Genomic DNA, 20,740 nt, shown 5'->3' with positions numbered 1-20,740 from the left:
GAGACACTTGCGCAAAATAATCCTCGGCCAGACCACAATGCTCACTGGGGCGGTCACTTTTGCCCGCCCTAGCGAGACCTCTTCGATATTATGCCAAAGTTTCTCCCACTTTTTGGTTCAATTCCTACAAAATAACCACAGAATACACGAGATTAGTCAAATGCTCAATAATGCTAAAAAATTGCAAAATTCAACTAAAACAAACTAATATGATGCATGAACGCGACTCAAAACCAACACTAAAAACACGTAAAAACGAGTCCTATCATGACATAAAATTTGTCTGTGGGCTAAAATTTTAATTCAATAATATTTTTATAGAACTTTATGATAAAACTATCAAAATATATTTTTCTTTAACTCATGTGGGTGAAGTAATAAATTATTTTTGTTATTTTAACATAATTGGTTATATAAATATAACAAAAATCTCTGTGGGGTAAAATTGATTATGTTTATACAATTAATTATAATTTATGTCCATTATGTAGTCCAAAATCCGCTTGATGTATAATTTTTCATAATTAAGGATGTTGTGGTTGTTCCTTAATTATTTAAAATTATACGGTTCACTGAACAAAATTTTGGTTTTACTTAATGCTTTATATAATAATTATTTAGTGACACAGTCAACAATTTCCAAGAGTGCTCTCAGGAAAGATAGATAGGACTAAGACCCTTTAAATACCTAACTTCTAGACAGAACAATGTTCATCAGGAAGACCAGTAGCAAGTCAATGCAGTTTAAAACGATCTATGAAGAACTCCCTCAGGTCATAGTTTTCTTATGTTACCTTATAATTCTTATTTAACTTAATTATCCACATTTATGTGAATCTTTATAAGTTAAAACTTTTCGTTAAATAATTTTATATTCCTATTTTTACTTAATATGTTCATTTTAAATTATAAACAACTTAATATAATTTAATATAAATATAATATGAATCTTGATTTACAAAAATAATTTTTAATATAATTTACATTTAAAAACTTCAAAAATAAATGCAAGCATAATACTAAATTTGCATGTTCATATCAAATAAATACCCAAAATATTTCACATAATATCTAACATGCAAAATTAATTTATAAACATGTATTAAAAGTTGCACTGAATTTGGAAATATTAAAATCTATTTCCAAATCAAATATATATATATATATATATATTATTTAATAATAAAAAAATTTATAATAAAAAAATTAATAAAGTTTGAAGAACTTTAACCAAATCATCGACAACTTCTTTGGTCTTCTTTCAAGTTGGCCATCTCCATTATATTTTATATCAAACTTCATATGGCTTATCAGAATCATTAAATGACTACATAATTCAATTCGGAATTCATTATTTGAAGAAATTAAAACTTCTTCTTCAACATGGAGCAACGTTTCATTTACTACTTTTATCATACTCTGAAAATTGTTTGCTCATCTCCTATCAAAAAAATTTCAGAAAACAAATATACAATTTTTAAGATTTCAAGGAAGAACTTCAAAGTGCAACCGAAAACAAAATTCTCAGGTAAGTTTCTTCATATTATTATGTATGACCTTCAAACTTCAACTTTCTTACGTAAAACTTCCATAAAATTTTTTTTCCCCAAAATTTCATGATATCCGATTTTCAGAAAATGAAAACAAATATTTTCAATGTAGAGGTATCACGGCTCTGATACCAATTGTTAGAATTTTTCTCAAAAATCATGTTTCTACACAATTATGAACATGATAAACAATATGCGGAAGCGGATCAAGCGTTACCTCCAGCCATCGATTAATTTTTAAGTTTTATGTTTTCATCTGATTAAAGTCTTCTAAGCACTCCAACTTTCTCCGTAGATGGTGTATTTTGTTATTATGAGGTATGTGCTTAGGACCTCAATCACCGCTATTTATAGGCATTTTTCATACCATCGATGATTTTATCGGGAGCTCAAGAGTTAAAAGAAGAGGCGTATACGTGTTTCAATTTTCTAAAGTTAAGGTGGCGTATGCATATATTGTCAAAAGATGTAGATAATGGCCGTCGCCATTTCTTCCTTTGATATGAGCCACTTTTTCTTACAATTTTCTCTTCAGGGCTTGCCTTGGTGAAATATGACTAATTTAATTCCTGGATTTTTTTATGTTATGTTAATTGTACTTACCCTTGTTCTTCTCTTCTTGTTGCCACTAACAGCTCAGAATTCTTTTGATATGTTTATGGCTTTTGTTGTATTTTGTTCGTGGTGTATACTTAGAATTTGTTAGAGTTTTTATATAAAATTTATGTAAATGTTAATGATATTAAAATAGTTATTGTTTTGATTTGTTGTTTATTGTTTATAATAATAAATGTTATTTTTATAATTTTTTTGACATGTTTCTACCTTTTATTTCAAAATAAATTTGTAACTAATAGATTAAAAAAAATACTAAAGACAAAAAAAAAACAACGGTTTTTATCTTTTGTTTTTGTGTGAAATAAACTATTACAACGGTTTTTATCCATTGTCTTTGAACGGACTTTCAACAATATTATTTTCAACAACAGTTTTTTCTCAATTTATCTGTTGTTGTTGGGCGTTTTTTTGAACCTAATTTGTCCAGATCAAGTTTCTTGAATATTACAAGTTGTGTTCAACTTACCCCTTTGAATGTCAATAGTGCGATACTAAGTAGAAAGTTCTACATATTAACTCGATGATGAATTTCTTCATTTGAAACAAAAAACAAAAAACTTCGTACCTACTACAGTATTTAAATTTAAAGGGGGCTAATTAATTTTTAAAGAAGAATAACATATGTGCAACTCACTTCATTTAGGACCTTTGGTTTTGATTTGATCAACGAAAAGCCGACATATAACTAATGGAGTTCATTGATGAAAATTTGTCATTTTAGAATAGGACTTTTAAGGGATATGCATTTAGACAAAATATGAACAAAAACTCTGGATTAATGTAAAACTAAATTATGAAACATTTGTATTAGTTCAAAGGTTTTATTGCAATAAAAATTAACTTCTATCACATGTTATTTTCCTCCCAACACTAGTTCAACTACTCATTAATTAAGTGAGCATTCTGGTTTCCTAGTAGTCTTGCTAGAACAATAGTCATAATACATATAAGACCTTCTGTATCTATCCATTTGTTGTCTTTGTGACGCACTTAACACCCAATACTCAGGCTTGTTCCAAAAATACTGCTGCGACGAACAAGGCGAAATGTCCTTGTTTCCAGCCGGTGCCCAACATGCATCCAAAATGAAATCTCGATAGTGTGCTATGAAGGGGGCTTGGCTCCATGTAACTGGTCCGGCGAAGGACGCATTCCATATGCTCGCTTCTACGTGCATTGACTTGTTTGGAAACGCCACTCTTTTTGCAGCATTGTTCTTGAACACTCTAATGGGGATGTTATCCACCATGAATCAAAATAACTATTTCTGTGATAAATATAAATGTTTTATCTTTTGAAAAATAAAATAATTTGTTTTCTTCTTGTAAAATCGACTAAGTTGCATATCAAAATTCTTGGATTTAATTGAGCTTGTACAACATAAAAAGTGAGGGAAAAACCCTTACACTATTTGGTGTGAGTTCCAAAGAATTTGGTAAGAGTGAAAATCTTTGGATGGATCAAACCAAAGACGGAAGCGTTGCTCTCGGTTCCCTCCATCGTTATCAAAAACATTCGTTTGTAGCATGTCATCTACACCCCAGAACTCGAAATCGAGCTCGAAATGGTTCCCAGCAGGTTTACCATCATCTGGAACCGAAGTCAACTGCCAAATATATTGCACCAATTAACCAAAATATACATAAACTCAATATACAAGTGATCATATGTCAATATTAATGATACATTCTAATATATATTTAATTATTAAAAAACGATAACACGTGAATGTAATTGCTCACATAGAAGGATGTAATAACCCCCCTTGTTTTCATATTTGGTATCTTCAACTTTATATGGAATGAACCGGATCCAAAATCCGATTTCGACCTAAATCCGGCACCTATATATATGCATACAATGAAAAATACATAAACGTAAGGACACAATTAATTAGTTGAGAATAATTTTCATGTTATTATGTTACAATGTGGAAAAAAAAATTTTCCCTCTCTATATATATTATTGTTCGAAAAATATATAATACAAACTCGGAGAATTTTTTCTAAAAAAAGATTAATCGGAATGAAGAAATAACAGTGAAAAATATGTTAACTAACCTGAGGATTTATCAAGCTTAAGTTGCACTTCAGTTCCCTGAGGATTAACCCAGAAATGATCATTACCCCATAAATAAGTATAATAGTGATTAAAACTATTATTTGCTCCTTTTGATTTCATTGGAAGAACACCAAGAATAATGGTTAAAATAATTATGAAATCCATTAATAAATAGAAATATTATTAAGGAATAATAATCTAAAACTATTTTGTTAAATATATTGTTTAGATTTTATGTTATATTTATACACGCAAGTAGAATTAAGACTTGAATTAATAGCTAATTATTTATATTGTTTAAATCTCCCATTCAGTTTTATATTAAAGTTTTTTCTCTTTGATATTCACGGGAAATTTAGGGTCCGATCCACGCAAGCGTCACTAATCCAGACACGGGCTTCAAAATTACCCTGGGCCTGAAATCACAAATAAGACCGTTAGGAGGGGGCCAGGAGAGTATCCTGGCGTAGCCCCTCCGACGCTTAAGTCAGAGACTGAGGATATATGGGGGGAGCAGCTAAGGGCACTGCTAAAAACAATATAATGAATAGCTTAACTGAACAATCAAACCTGGTATTTATAGGAGAATACATGGGCCCTTGGTGGGCTTGTTTTCCACTTGGGTTAGGGATGAACCAAGAGTAGTGGGCCCATCCAAGTCTTCCATCTGGGCTAGACCCATCTATGGGGTATCACCAGTCTCCCCCTCCCGAGTCGAACTGAATCGTAGGTTCAAAGTTCGATTAGTTGTGTTGTCCTTGGTTTATCGGCGACGAGGACGTACCGTAACAGAAAAATTTATTTCGTTTGTCGTTAACGAACGATGCTTGCCGCTGCGAAAATTACGGGGATCGACCTGCCCGGTCAGGTCGTGGGGGCAACGCCCCCATAATTTTTTCAGAAATAAGCACTCGCAAGGGTGATGCCGTGCATTTTTCCTGCCGTTCTCCAGTCTCCCAAGATTTTGAAACAAATCAAATCGCAATCCTGCTCTGAAAGGAAAAGATATCAAATCAAATCACAATCTTGGTAAGATTTGTGCTCCCCCTATAAATATAGGCTCCTTCCGCACTCCAATCCTCACTTTTCCCTGCAAAATTTTCTCTGCCCTCGCACCCACACCGGCTCGCGCCCCAGCACACACGCCGGCTCGCCACGCTGTCCTCGTCGAGCCGCAAGCCATTGCCTCGCTTGCGCGCCTCGCCAAGCCAGCCCTCACCATCTGCGCGCTAGCCCCAACGCGAGCTCGCCCTGCCCCTGCGGGTCTGCTCGCCCAAGCGCGCCACGCCACGCCACGCCCCAGCGTCCGAGTACCTGAGCATCCCTGTGCTCGCCCGCGCACTGCCACGCTCGCCCGAGCGTCCATCCACGCTCGCCCGAGCATCGCCACGCCCGCCCCCGCGTCTGAGCACCCGAGCACCGACGCTCGCCCGTACACCGCCACGTTCGCCCCAGCGTCCGAGCACCCACGGTCGCCCGATCGCCCACGCTCGCCCGAGCGCCCCCGCACAGCCCGATCGCCCACGTTCGCACAGCGCCCCCAGCTCGCCCAACGCCTGCTCGCCCGAGCGTCCAAGCATCCACGCTCGCCTGCGCATCGCCACGCCCGCCCCCGCGTCTGAGCACCCGAGCACCGACGCTCGCCCGTACACCACCACGTTCGCCCGAGCGTCCGAGCACCCACGTTCGCCCGATCGCCCACGCTCGTCCGAGCGCCCCCGCACAGCCCGATCGCCCACGCTCGCCCAGCGCCCCCAGCTCGCCCAACGCCTGCTTGCCGAGCCCTCAGCACGCCTCACCATCGCGCCCCCGCCGCGCATCGCCTTCACCGAGCGCCCAGCGCGCATGCTCGCCAGCGCACACGCTCACCCAGCGACAGCGCCACGCTCACCCTCGCCCTCCGCCGCGTGCTCGCCCACGCCGTGCCACGCTCGCCCGAGCGTCATACGTTCGCCCATCACCCGAGCACCAGCTCGCCCGTCGCCCTTGCGCGCCAGCCCTCACGTGCCGTAACGCACCTCGCTCGGCCATCCTTGCGATTCTATTGCTTTGAGTATTTTCCCCTGCCTCATCCGGGTCAGTTCCCTCCTCTTCCTGTTTGATTATCCTTAGCACTTATGTCTTCTTCCGATTCCGATTCCGAGTCTAGTTCTTCGAGTGGTTCTGAGAGGTTTAGCGAGTCTAGCGAGTCCAGCAAGTCTAGCAGGTCTAGCAGGTCCAGCGAGTCTAGCCAGGGTAGGACTTCCTTAGCTGATCCTGATTTTACCCTTGATCCTCCTGAGGAGGAAGTCACCGCTCATAGTCGTCCGGGTAAGGAAGTTCGTCACGTGACCCAATAAATGAACATATCTGAGGCAGATAACTTATGGTATGGTCACTTGTCATCCCACATTCCTCCTGGTAGTGAGTCGAAAATTAGGACTCTGTGGCACATTCCTTCCTCCCACCAGATCATCATTCCTGGCCCAAAGGACCGACCTTATCTAGCCCCCAAGGGCTATTATACCTTTTTTCAGCATCATTTTGATGCCGGCCTTCGTTTCCCCCTGTGTGATTTCTTTCAAGAATTAAGCAAGTACTATCAGGTGCACTTAGGTTTACTCACACCTAATGCCTTCCGTTTGATAAGCTGTTTCGCTGTGTTATTCAGAGCTTTAGGCCTCCCTTTGAATTGCACCACTTTTTCCTACTTCTTAGTTTTGTCCAGGTCAAAAGATGGACCTTTCTATGTAACCTCCCGATCTAGCCACAAACTGTTCGATGGGGCCCCCAGTCATGTGAAGGACTGGAAAAAATACTTCTTCTTTGTACAGCCACCCAAAGAATTGACTTGCTTTACCGATTGGTACCCTGTCTTCACTAAACCCAAACTTTCCAAGAGTTATAAGAAAGATGAGGAGTACCTGCAGATAATGAGTGTACTAGGAGATCGATGCTTTAACATTCCCAAACTTCTATCTAAGGATCTCCTATGTCATGCCGGGTTAAGTCCCGCTAAAATTAAGCTGAAGGAGAATGCTGGTAGATATTCTCATCTGTCCATACTTCTTGTTTTTCTTTTATTTATTATGTTACTTGATAACATTCTCATTTGGTTCCTTGCCTCTGCTTGCAGGTACTAGAGTCATGAACGCCCTATTTCTCCGTGAACTTTCCAAGACAAAGGCCGGGGGTTCTTCATCAGCTTCCCAGAAATCCATTACCCCGGCAGTCACGATGGGCCCAAAGGGAGATTGTTCTGCTGCTGAGAAAAAGAAAACAGGTTCCTGTTCTACTACCGCGAAGAAGCCTGCTAGCTCCCCTAGCTCCCCTACTGCTGCGAAGAAGAAGAAAGCAGGCTCCTCCTCCTCCGCCTCAGAGCGAGCCTCCTCGCCACCTCCTCGCGCCAAGTCCCCTCCTCCGTCTGGTAAGCAAAATGCATCCACTGATCTTAGCCCTGTCAGCCCCTCAGCATGGCAAGCGCAAGATTTCTGAGATTTCTGTCGCATCGGTCTCTTCTCCAGAGGGGTCCGAGCCCGATGATGGGCCTCCCCTCGCATCGGTGGTGCATCCTCTATACACTTCAGGATTCAGCCATCAGTGGGGCGGGGTCCTACTCCTCTGGCTCAGAAGATAATGTATCAGCATTCCTTCCGACGCCGATGCAGCGTTCATGGGTTCACTAGGGGTGGTCAGACCTCCTCCGCCGGACATGCAGCAGTGTCATCGAGGTATACTTCTCCTTATAACCTTTAGATTGATGTTTAATATACATTTGATCTTCTTATCGTCTTTTCACCCTTGTCTACTTATGCAGGGCATGATGTACGTCGGGGAGTTGGCTGAGCGCTCACGCCACTCGATCTGACTCTTGTCAAGAATTACGCGAGGTTCAGGCTCTCCGCGAACAGCTCCAGGCTCCTATTGATGAGATGAAAGTGTCGCATGCCGAGGAGCTTTCGGAGTCCCAAGCTCAATTGTCGGAGTCCCAAGCTCAATTTTCGGAGTCCCAGATCCAGTGCGGCGAGCTCTCAAAACAGAAGCAGGAGTCTCAGCGGCTGATAGAGGATCAAGCTAAAGAGATCAAGAAGCTGAAGAAAGAATTAAAGAACTCACAGGCTGAGCTTAAAGACGCCAAGGCACGACATGTTGCAGAAGCCTCCTCCTTCAAAGAGGAATTTCTCAAATCCGAAGAATTTGTCGAGATCTGTGGCCCGAAAGCTTTTCACTACCTGGGGATGGGTTTCGAGGGTGCAGTCGGCCTTTTCCATGCTCAGGGCTATCCTCCGCCAGGCGCCCCTAATGACTTTATCGACTTCGAGGGCTTCATATCGAGTCTCCCCCCCGATTCCTAGATTGAGCCCCTTTATTTATGTTATTTTCTGCATTGTTTTATTTTCCATAGGATTATGCGACTTTTGGGACGTTTACATTTGGTTATTTCCTTTTGCGCACTTTTGACATGTACGAACTCGTTTTATTTATGCAACCTTGAGTATTTTGCATTTGAATTTACTGCTTCTCACGAGTTTGTCTCTGATACTATTAACCTGTTAGGGCAAATCAAATCATCACCCTCTAACTCCTCTGCTAGATTATACCTTAGCAGGAAAATAAAAATCAGCCATCTTCCCCTGCTTACTCCTCTGCTCGGTGACAGGAAAATAGAAATTCACCATCTCCACCCTCTAACTCCTCTGCTAGTCGATGCCTTAGCAGGAAAATAGAAATCAACACCATCACCCTCTAACTCCTCTGCTAGGTGAAACCTTAGCAGGAAAATAGAAATCAACACCATCACCCTCTAATTCTTCTGCTAGGTCATACCTTAGCAGGAAAATAAAAATCAATCACCTCCCCCCTCTAATTCCTCTGCTAGGTGATACCTTAGTAGGAAAATAGAAGTTCACCATCTCCACCCTCTAACTCCTCTGCTAGATGACACCTTAGCAGGAAAATAGAAATCAACACCATCACCCTCTAACTCCTCTGCCAGGTGACACCTTAGCAGGAAAATAAAAATCAACACCATCACCCTCTAACTCCTCTGCTAGGTCATACCTTAACAGGAAAATAAAAATCAACATCATCACCCTCTACTCCTCTACTAGGCGATACCTTAGCAGGAAAATAAAAATCAACACCATCACCCTCTAACTCCTCTCCTAGATCATACCTTAGAAGGAAAATAAAAATCAACACCATCACCCTCTACTCTTCTACTAGGCGATGCCTTAACAGGAAAATAGAAATGAACACCATCACCCTCTACTCCTCTACTAGGCGATGCCTTAGCAGGAAAATAGAAATCAACATCATCACCCTCTAACTCCTCTACTAGGCGATGCATTAGCAGGAAAATAGAAATCAACACCATCACCCTCTAACTCCTCTGCTAGGTGACACCTTAGGAGGAAAATAAAAATCAACCACCTCCCCCTCTAACTCCTTTGCTAGGTGACACCTTAGCAGGAAAATAAAAATCAACACCATCACCCTCTAACTCCTCTACTAGGTCATACCTTAGCAGGAAAATAAAAATCAACACCATCACCCTCTAACTCCTCTGCTAGGTGACACCTTAGCAGGAAAATAGAAATGTACCACCTCCACCCTCTGCTCATCTACTAGGCGATGCCTTAGTAGGAAAATATAAATTTTTTCTTCCTCACTCTGCTCCTCTACTAGGCGATGTCTTAGTAGGAAAATAAAATTTTTCACGTTGCTCCTCTACTAAGCGATGCCTTAGTAGGAAAATAACATTTTTCACGCTGCTCCTCTACTAGGCGATACCTTAGTAGGAAAATAAAATCATGTTATCACTCTCACGATAACACAGCATTCATGAAATAACAGGAAGAACTTGATTTTATTGAATTCCGATGGATTACACAAGAAAATTCAGGAAATAAAATACATCAATGACAGAATCAAGAATAATACTTCCTAAGGTGATAAGCATTCCAAGGCCTCTTCAAAGCTTTGCCTTGCGCATTCTCTAAGTAATAGGCTCCAGAGCTCAACCTCTCGACCACCTTGAAGGGACCCTCCCACTTTGGGTCCAATTTTCCCCTCTGCTCTTCTGACACCTTCCTCAGGACCAAATCACCCACCTGAAAGTTTTTTTGCACGACTCTCCGATTATAAGACTGTGCAATGCGGTTCTTATAAGCTTCCAATTGAATGCTGGCAGCCTCCCTCTTTCCTTCCAAAAGATCAAGGTCAGTAGCGCGTCTCGCCCCATTGTCCTCGTCATAAAACATCACCCTTGTCGATTCCAACCCGATCTCAGCCGGGAGCACTGCTTCATTACCGTAGACCAAACTAAAAGGAGTTTCTTTGGTTCCCTCTCTCGGAGTGGTTCGGTATGCCCATAAGACACTTGGTAGCTCATCCACCCAATTGCCTTTGGCCTTGCCCAGTCGAACTTTCAAACCCTGTACCAGCGTCCGATTAGTCACCTCCACCTGGCCATTACTCTGCGGGTAAGCTACAGAGGTAAAGACTTGTTGGATCTTCATCTCTTTACACCAAGCTTCGATTTTGGCCCCTTGGAACTGTCTCCCATTATCGGATATCAGCCTCCTAGGTACCCCGTACCTGCATACTATACTCTTCCACAAGAATTTCAGGACGTCGTTCTCAGTGATTCTGGCCAAAGGCTCTGCTTCCACCCACTTTGAAAAATAATCAACTGCTACCAGTAGGAATTTTTTCTGAGCAGGAGCTATAGGAAAAGGTCCCACGATATCCATTCCCCACTGGTCAAAGGGACAGGCGGCCGTGACAGCCTTCATCATCGCGGCCGGCCGGTGATTCAACCGCGCATGACGTTGACAACTATCACAAGACATTACCAACTCTTGAGCATCATGCAGCACTGAGGGCCAAGAATAACCGGCGATCAGTACTTTTATTGCTAATGCATAAGCCCCTAAATGATTTCCACAACACCCCTCGTGAACTTCTCGGAGCACATAATCAGCCTCTTTGTAACTTAAGCACCGAAGAAGTGGCCCTGCAAAAGACGTTCTAAACAACACGTCCCCAACCATTACATAGCGTGAACATTTTATCTTCAATTTACGAGCTTCGCGAGGGTTATCAGGAAGCTTTCCCTCTTTCAGGTAATCAATTATGTCAGTCCTCCAATCCTCTTCTTCTTGCTCAACTGCAGGTGAACTCGTGTGAGGTGTGAGTTCGATTTGAAATACCACATCTCTATTCTTCCAACTTCCCATCGTTCCAGCCATTTTGGCTAGAGTGTCTGCCTTTTCATTTTCTTTCCTGGGAATCTGTTCAAATGTAATCTCTGTGAATTTCTCTTTGATTCTGTTCGCTTCTCGAGCATACTCAATAAGTTTCTCATCTTTCACATCATACATCCCCTTCATCTGTTGCGCTACCAACTGTGAGTCAGAAAAAATAAGTACCCGGGTAGCTCCCACATTTATGGCTGCTCGAAGTCCTGCCAACACAGCCTCATACTCTGCCTCATTATTGGATGCTCGAAAGTTCAACCTTACAGCCAACTTCACTTCTTCCCCAGCTGGTGAAATCAGTACTACTCCCACCCCACTTCCGTCCTTCGACGAGGAACCATCCACATACACCTTCCAAGGGTCCTCATTCTCCTGATGTACAGTCTCAGCCAGAAAATCGGCTAACGCTTGTGCTTTAATAGCTGTTCTCGGCTCATACTGGATGTCATATTCTCCCAACTCCGTAGTCCACTTAACCAGGCGGCCGGACATATCAGAATGAGTGAGAATTCTGCCTAATGGACTGTTAGTGAGCACCACAATCGGATGAGAAAAGAAGTAAGGCCTCAAGCGTCTGGCTGTCATTACCAACGCCAAAGCCAACTTTTCCAACCCCGAGTATCGGATCTCTGCCCCCTTGACTGCATGCGAAACATAGTACACCGGCTGTTGAACTGATCCATCAAGCTTGACAAGGACCGAACTCACGGCCCCTTCAGTGGCAGATAAATATACCCACAAAGGCTCCCCCGCTGTCGGTTTGGCTAGAACAGGAAGCTCGGCAAGGTACTCCTTCAGTTCTGTGAAAGCCTTCTCGCAATCCGGCCCCCACTCAAATTTTTTCGCCTTTCGCAGGGTCCGAAAAAAAGGTAAACTTCTATGGGCGGATCTCGAGATAAAACGTGCCAGCGCAGCAATCCTCCCTGCCAACTGCTGAACATCTTTGGGCCCCTGAGGAGAGACCATATTTTGGATAGCTTGAACTTTCTCAGGGTTAGCCTCAATTCCCCTCTCCGTCACCATATAACCCAGAAACTTCCCACTCTTCACCCCAAATATACACTTCTGAGGGTTCAACTTCAGCCCATAGGACCTGAGGGTGGAAAAGGTCTCCACTAAGTCAGGTATGAGCAGGGCTGAAGCCTTAGACTTTACCATGATGTCATCCACATACACTTCCACATTCCTCCCCACCTGCTTAGAAAAGACTTTATACATCAACCGCTGATACGTGGCTCCGGCATTTTTTAGTCCGAAGGGCATGACCACGTAACAGAAAGTTCCTTCAGAGGTGATGAAACTTACTTTATCTTGATCCTCCACGGCCAAGGGGATTTGATGGTACCCCTGATAAGCGTCCAGCATGCACAAATACTGGTGTCCGGCTGTGGAGTCCACCAACTGATCTATCCGCGGCAAGGGATAACAATCTTTAGGTCATGCCTTGTTGAGATCTCTGAAGTCCACACACATCCTCCATTTTTCCGAACTTTTCGGAACAAGAACGACATTCGAGAGCCAAGTAGGAAATTGTACCTCTCGAATGTGCCGAGCACTGAGCAACTCTCCCACCTTCTTTTTTATAACTATATCTTTCTCGGGCCCGAAGTGTCTTTTCTTCTGCTTCACGGGACGAGAATTCGGCAAGATGTTTAACCGATGTTCTGCTACATCTGAACTCGTCCCTGTGAGCTCTTGGGCTGACCAAGCGAACCTGTTGAGATTAGCATTGTAAACAAGTAATAAGTTTTTCCCTTACCTCTGGGTCAAGGTCAGGGGCTATTCTTAGAGTTTTCTTGTCAGGCCCCAATGTCACGATCTCCGGCTTCTCATCCATCACCTCATGAACCTCTCTCCTTACCACGGGCAACCCGCTTCGCCCCCTTCTAATCATATTGACCTCCACACGTGCCCTCTTCCCCTCTTCTTTCACTATCCCCTCATAACACCGACGAGCGACTTTCTGGTCCCCACATAAGACTCCAACCTCCCTCCCCACAGGAAACTTCAACTTCTGATGATACGTGGACGCTACAGCTCTGAAATCCTTTAGGGCTGGTCGCCCCAGAATTCCATTGTAAGCGGATGAGGTGTCCACCACAGTAAATGTCGTCATCTTGGTCACCCGCCGAGGCTCATGCCCCAAAGATAAAGGAAGGACAATTTGACCCAGCGGCGGGATGGCATGTCCTGCGAACCCATATAGAGGAGTGGAGATTGGCTCAAACTCAAATCCTTCCACCTTCATCTGATCCAGAGTACTCTTGAACAGGATATTAACAGAGCTTCCATTATCAATAAAGATTCGTGCCACATCGTAACTGGCAACGGTGGTCGTCACCACCAAGGCATCGTTATGAGGAGCCACAATGCCTCGGAGATCCTATGGCCCAAAACTGATGACATGATCATGGGGGTAAGTTCGCACTCCTCGATATTTCAAAATTCTCCAACCTCCTCCCATGCGCCTTCCGCGCTCGCCCGGAATCCCCATCAGTAGCACCCCCCGAGATCATATGAATCATTCCTCTCGTCGGGTGATTATCCTCATTCGTTCTCCTCCTCGGTTCAGCGGGCTCCCGAGGGACATCCTGACCTCGACCCTCTCTCCTCGGCTCTTCGATCCTCGGATGTATCCATGGAGGGCCTCGACCCCGCCTAGAAGACGGGCGAGATCTCAGCTCACTCCCGGACGAGGACCCTTCTTGTCTACCCTGTGGCGGAGGTCGAGCACTGCTCTCAACCCTCTGCGACTTCTCCCCCCTCTCCCCCGACTCCCTCACCTCCATCACCTTATTCCGACTCCTATTCAGAGGAACATGTGATGAGAATTGTCTTCTACCTTAGGTTCTGTCCTCATCTCTTTCCCCTGCACCCCTCTTCTTTCCACCTCTCTCGGCTCCCTCCACCCTACTTCCTCCGGGCCGGTTTTCCATCCTCCTGTATCGTTGAGCATCCTCCAAGTTTACATATTTCTCAGCTCGAGCCAACAAATCATCATAGCTCGACGGAGGCTTCTTGACCAACGACTTAAAAAACTCTCCTCCCCTTAGTCCTTGTGTAAAGGCACTTATCATGATGTCAGGGGTAGCCGCTGGTATTTCTAGCGCTGCAGTGTTGAAGCGCTGGACAAACTCCCGCAACGTTTCAGCCTCTTGCTGTTTCATCACAAACAGACTCAAATAGTTCTTTTGATGCCTCTTGCTGCTGGCAAATCGGTGCAAGAAGGCTGCAGAGAAATCCTCGAACGATTGTATGGAGTTGGGCTGCAGGGTATTAAACCATTGCTGGGCTGACCTCACCAACGTGCCCAGAAACACCCTGCACCTGACTCCGTCCGAATATTGGTGTAACAGAGCCGCATTCTCAAATCTCCCCAAGTGTTCCTCAGGGTCTGTATGTCCGTCATACTCTCCAACGTTTGATTGTCGGAAATTCGGAGGAAGCCCTTCCTCCAAGATGGCTAGTGAAAAAGGGCTTCCTCTCTTAGGTACCGGCGCCCTGCTTCCCACCTGCTCCCTCAACCTCCTTATCTCTTTCCACATCTCTCACATCTCACTAATCTCCCCACTCTGGAGGGGTTGCGTCTCTTCAACCATGCTATGATGGACCTCAATATTTTCCTCCCGCTCCTGATGGGCGGCCTGTTCCTCTACAAACATAGACTCTTGATTCCTCTTCATGGCCTCATCCACTGTTCGGGTGATAAATTGGCCCAGCTGTTCCAGGGTCAAGTTTCCCACATTCTCATTGGGACGGGTTTGCTCGACCCTCGTCTCGTGGATGGGCTGCTCAGTTCTGGCCTCTTGACGAGGTTGTTCATGTCTCGTCTCAAGAGACGGTTGTTCCTGTCCCACCTCAGCGCGAGATGGTTCGGGTCCCCTCCGAGGACGCGATGATGCTGAGGTGGCTCTTCCACTCCCTCGCCTCCCTACCATCTCTACGTCTCAACTCAGATATTCCCACAGACGACGCCAAGTGATACTCACGGGAAATTTAGGGTCCGATCCACGCAAGCGTCACTAATCCAGACACGGGCTTCAAAATTACCCTGGGCCTGAAATCACAAATAAGACCGTTAGGAGGGGGCCAGGAGAGTATCCTGGCGTAGCCCCTCCGACGCTCAAGTCAGAGACTGAGGATATATGGGGGGAGCAGCTAAGGGCGCTGCTGAAAACAATATAATGAATAGCTTAACTGAACAATCAAATCCTGGTATTTATAGGAGAATACCTGGGCCCTTGGTGGGCTTGTTTTCCACTTGGGCTAGGGATGAGCCAAGAGTAGTAGGGCCCATCCAAGTCTTCCATCTGGTCTAGACCCATCTATGGGGTATCACCCTTTATTTCAAAAGAGATATATAAAATCTATAAAAAAATTATAGAAAAAGCATTGTGGTGAAGTCAATATGATTTTTTTAAAAAGGAATATGTTCTTCCATTCAATAATTTTGAGTTTATAATTACTATTATTTAATATTTTTTCTGATTATAGTTTTTTTTTTGTCCTGCTTAATTTGGAGTTCGAAATGTTAAAATCCATGTCTCTAGGCAGAATTTAATATACTTTGACTATTATTTATCCGATAAATATTAGCATATGAGAGATGTGTTTGCTTGAAAAATCATGAAAGATATTAAATTACAGCACTATTGATCAAATATATATAATATTTAAAAGACAAATTCATCAAATTTTTATAATGGAGTTGATATTAATTAATATGCTTACTCGTTATTTTATACAATGGATTTTTATATTTTGTTCACAAGAGCTATTTCGATTTATTTAATTTTATATATTATCAGGGTTATGAAAATATACTCTGTTTTATTAAATAATTCCGACTTGCTAAAGGAGATATATATTAGTATTATGCAATTTCAAAAAAATTAATATTACAATTTTTTTGATAACTTTTAAACTTTATTTCTCCTAAAATTTCAAAAGTATTTTCGCCTAATTTTGTACATTGAGCAAATAAGACATTTTTTTCCTTAAAGTTGAAATTTCTTTAGAATTGTATGTGGTAGTCTTTTAATATGCACATCTGACTTGTATTTTAAATCAAAAAAAAATTTAAATTAATATAATAGTTTCAAAACCTACATAAATATTGTTCATAATCTTGCTCAGAAATTATTTAATTTGTGCTTTCTTGATAGAACATTGATGTTTATACCGTTTCAATGTATGATAAATTCATGTTCAAAAAATATTTATTGTATATTTCATCAATACATTTTTTTAGAAACTATGAAGATCAACTTAGGTATATATATATATATATATATATATATATATTTGTAATTAAATGATACAAGCATGTATTTTAATGTTAATTAGCAGTAATATGTTAATCTTAAAATTATTTCATTTTTAAATGTATCATGCATTAAAATACTAATATTCTAAGTCCGAATAATAAATTAGGTAAGAAGATACATGTAAAAATACTAACATAAAGTAGATGATATTTATTAAGTAGAGTACATGCATATAATTTCTAATACTACCATGTATTTATACGAACTACTCGATATTTAAACATTGTCTATGTGTAAAATATGACCTACTCTATATAATATTTAAATTTTATTGATCAGAAAAATTGTTTGACTAGGATTATAAATCTAACCAATCTTCACTTATATTATACTTCTGGCAAAAAAATGTGTGAGACGGTGTCACGGGTCGTATTTGTGAGACGATCTCTTATTTGGTCATCCATGAAAAATATTATTTTTTTATGCTAAGAGTATTACTTTTTATTGTGAATATCGTTAGTAGTTGACCTGTCTCACAGATAAATAATCGTGAGACCGTCTCACAAAAGACCTACTCTATACTTCTTGTTATTGTATAATATTAATGGAAAGTTTTTGTAACTCTATCAATTAAATTTTGAAGTTTGAAGTGAAAACTATTACTTTCGGGCACTGTTTAATTGATTTGTATGATGAGATGATAAAATAAATTTAAAAATATGAATAACAAAATTATTTTTACATTTATAAAAATTATTATAGAAATTGAGTCAAACGATTGATAAAACAAGGACGTGGAGTTTTGTCAATAGCACCAAACGGTGCCTTGTCGAATAGCTCACCTCAACCTATATATTGAGGTATAAATGGCTTACAGTTAAATAACCCGAGGCTGATTTAGAACTCGGCTGTGATCAGTAGTTCAGTTAATCCAGTCAATGGGTAAATCAAAAAGGTCTAAGCTCGTCCCGTAAAATAGGTGTGTTGAGTTGATAACTTTCTAACACGATAAATTCACACAAAATTAGTTAGGTTTGATGTGTCAGCCCACCCCGTCACCTAAAATGACCATGTTGGGTTGGTAATTTCATGCTCTGCTAGCCTGTTTTGACATGCATGTCTATTGGAAGACCGCTAATTAAAAAATAATTTAATCTCTTGCTATATATATTTCATCCAAAGTTAAATTAATTTAATAAACTCACTCCAAAATCATAATAATTAAACAAGTGTTTTATTGATTAATGAATAAATGAAACTGCTAACCCTGTAAACCTCATTGTTTTTATGTAATAATAATTTATTATCACAATTTTGTCCCCCTAAACATAGAACTCGATTAATTGAGCAAGCATTCGGGTTTCCTAGTAGTTGGTTTGGAACAATAGTCGTACACCATATAAGATTTCCGGTAGCGTTCCATTAGTTGTTTCTGTTCAGCATTTAGTTCCCAGTATTCTGGCTTGTTCCAAAAATATTGTGGAGACGCACAATGGGCGATGTCGGTGGACTGTGCCGGAGCGGAACACGCGTCGATGTTGAAATCTTGGTAGTGAGCGACGAAGGGGGCTTGGCTCCAGTCGACGACTCCGGCCCAGTCCGCATTCCATATGGTTGCCTCTACATGCATTGACATGGTTGGATACGCCACTCCTTTTGCCATGTTATTCTTGAACACTCTTACGGGAATTTTGTCCACAAAGAATCTGGATATATATATATATATATATATAAATCATGGGTTGTATAAGGTATCCATGCAAGTTGTAGTAATTTTGACTCCAAATTAATAATCAAGTCTTACACGATTTGGTGTGTGTTCCATAGGATGTCGTAGCTGTGAAAATCCTGAGAGGGATTAAACCAGAGTTTAAAACTTTGTTCCCTATGGCCCCGATCGTTGTCGTAAACATTCGTCTGCACCGTGCCGTTCGTGCCCAAGAACTCGTAATCGACCTCGAAATGATCCCCAGGATCCCGGCCGTCGGGTACTACTGCTGTTAACTACATATTCATAAGATAATACAAATAACATAAATAACCAGTTTTTAAATGTTTCATAAGAACAAGGTAAAAATTTGTGTGAGACAGTCTCATGGTCGTATTTTGTGAGACAGATATTTTATTTGGATCATCATGAAAAAGTATTACTTTTTATGCTAAGAGTATTACTTTTTATTGTGAATATCGATAGAGTTGACCCGTCTTCCAGATAAAGATTCGTGAGACCGTCTCACAAAAAACATACTCTAAGAACAATACTTTTAAATTTTTTTTAAAATAAACATAAAATTGTATTTTTATTTTTTTTTGGGAGTGAGGACAATCGTCCGTTTTATATTTTAATATAATTAATATATATATATATATATATATATATATATATATATTGTTGTAAAAAATTTGAAAAAACCTGTTTTATTTATTATTTTTTAGAGAGAAAAGATTAGGGTATATTTTACATAAAAGCAAGTAACAATTCCTCCAGTTTTCTTTTCTGGGATCTTCATCCGTATATGGAACAACCCAGATCCGAAATTTGATTTGGATATAAATCCAGCACCTGTAAAACAAGCACAAAATAAATGTAAGACAAAAATAAAAATAATTAACAACAAGTTCTAACATTCATTTCAATAGTTCAATATTCAAGCAAATGAGCAATTATGTTCCTTACAAAATAAGTGCATCTTAATTTTAATGTGTAGGACCGACAGCTACCATTTTACCAAAAGTCATAACTTGTGGTAACGGTGCGACTCTAATATTTTAAATCGTACAACATATCTATCGTTGCATTTCAATTACTCTTCCAGCATGGACAATTATTGCAGCCCAATTATCATCATCTCAATAATTGAACTCTTTGTCATCAATGAGAATCGAACTTGTTACATTGACTTTATTACCGAATGTATGACCGACCGTTTGTTGTTTTATGAAAATTTTTATATATAACTTGTTGTAAAGCAGCAACTATAATCTTTTAGATCATAGGGTAACACAAACGTCGTGTTTCGATTATTCTCTAGCAAGAGCAATTATTGCACCATAATATAACCTACGACTTTTGGTAAAAATAATATGTATATATACTAGAAAAATAATTGGCTTAAAAAATGTAAAAATGAAACACAAAACCTGAAAACAAAAATTTCAAAACTAGTTAATGAAATGATGAGATATTAACAAAAAATTATATTAGTTAACCTGAGGATTTATCCATCTTAAGTTGCACATCAGTTCCTTGAGGGTTAACCGAGAAATGATCAGTGCCCCATAAATAAGCATAATTTTGATCAAAACTTCCATTTGAACACATTGGAAGAAGGCCAATAATAATGGTTAAAATAATAATTAAATCCATAAATATTAAATAATTATTAAGTAAATTTATCCAGTAATGTTGATATAATAATTCGATGCCTTATGTGTGGTATTTATACACACATTAATTAAAATAATTTTCCATACATAGATTAAATTTAGTATTATATAAATCTCTCATTGATTTATATTATATAAATCTCTCATTGATTTGGTATTAAAGTTTTTAAAATTTCCCCTTTTAGTTATAATCATAATCTTATAATAATATTAAAAAAATCTCATGTTAAAACCTGATAGGCACGTATACCTAATAAGCAAAGGGAATGTACAACAAAAACAAAGATTTCTTAATTACAATTATTATTTCGAGAATTGTGTAATTGATGTTGAGTTTCATCTCAAACGTTTTACAATACTTCTAGCCAATGTTTTCATGATTGAACCGATAATCGAAAGAGTCTATTTTATAAAAACGATTAACCAATCGGACTTTCAACTGAAGGTCGGACGGGATGTAAAATAAAAATATTGAAACATCTACTAATCGTTTTGCTTGAAAAGTACTAGAATCTTTTTTTTTTAATTATACCAAGATTTCGGCCGAATCCCTTGTACAAAATATATAAAATATTTTTGAACCATTTTAAAATAAATCGGCCAACTAATATTTGAA

General features: G+C 40.3%; 1 protein-coding gene and 1 pseudogene across 1 annotated transcript; both read right to left on the bottom strand.

The window, feature by feature from the left end:
- Positions 1-2,969: 2,969 nt before the first annotated feature.
- On the bottom strand, positions 2,970-4,411 carry LOC142525639 (xyloglucan endotransglucosylase/hydrolase protein 3-like; annotated as a pseudogene).
- Positions 4,412-17,981: 13,570 nt separating this feature from the next.
- LOC142523671 (xyloglucan endotransglucosylase/hydrolase protein 3-like) lies at positions 17,982-20,040 on the bottom strand. Its single transcript, XM_075627394.1, has 4 exons — positions 19,948-20,040; positions 19,200-19,300; positions 18,542-18,741; positions 17,982-18,443 (listed from the first exon to the last, which is right to left on the bottom strand). Exons 1-4 carry the CDS (start codon positions 19,961-19,963, stop codon positions 18,077-18,079), a joined length of 684 nt encoding a protein of 227 aa, XP_075483509.1. The 5' UTR covers positions 19,964-20,040; the 3' UTR covers positions 17,982-18,076.
- Positions 20,041-20,740: the final 700 nt, after the last annotated feature.

Source organism: Primulina tabacum, chromosome 14 (genome assembly GCF_025594145.1).
Source record: "Primulina tabacum isolate GXHZ01 chromosome 14, ASM2559414v2, whole genome shotgun sequence".
NCBI classification, from domain to species: domain Eukaryota; kingdom Viridiplantae; phylum Streptophyta; class Magnoliopsida; order Lamiales; family Gesneriaceae; genus Primulina; species Primulina tabacum.
The sequence above is the reverse complement of the archived record's forward strand: the minus strand, read 5'-3'. Positions and strand labels throughout refer to the sequence as shown.

Excerpts from the sequence above, each read along its gene's own strand:
- LOC142523671 (XM_075627394.1), bottom strand. Across the intron at positions 18,742-19,199 it reads GAATTGTTACTTGCTTTTAT|TTAACAGCAGTAGTACCCGA; the intron begins GTAAAATATACC and ends ATGAATATGTAG. Across the intron at positions 18,444-18,541 it reads TGGAACACACACCAAATCGT|ATTCTTTGTGGACAAAATTC; the intron begins GTAAGACTTGAT and ends ATATATATCCAG.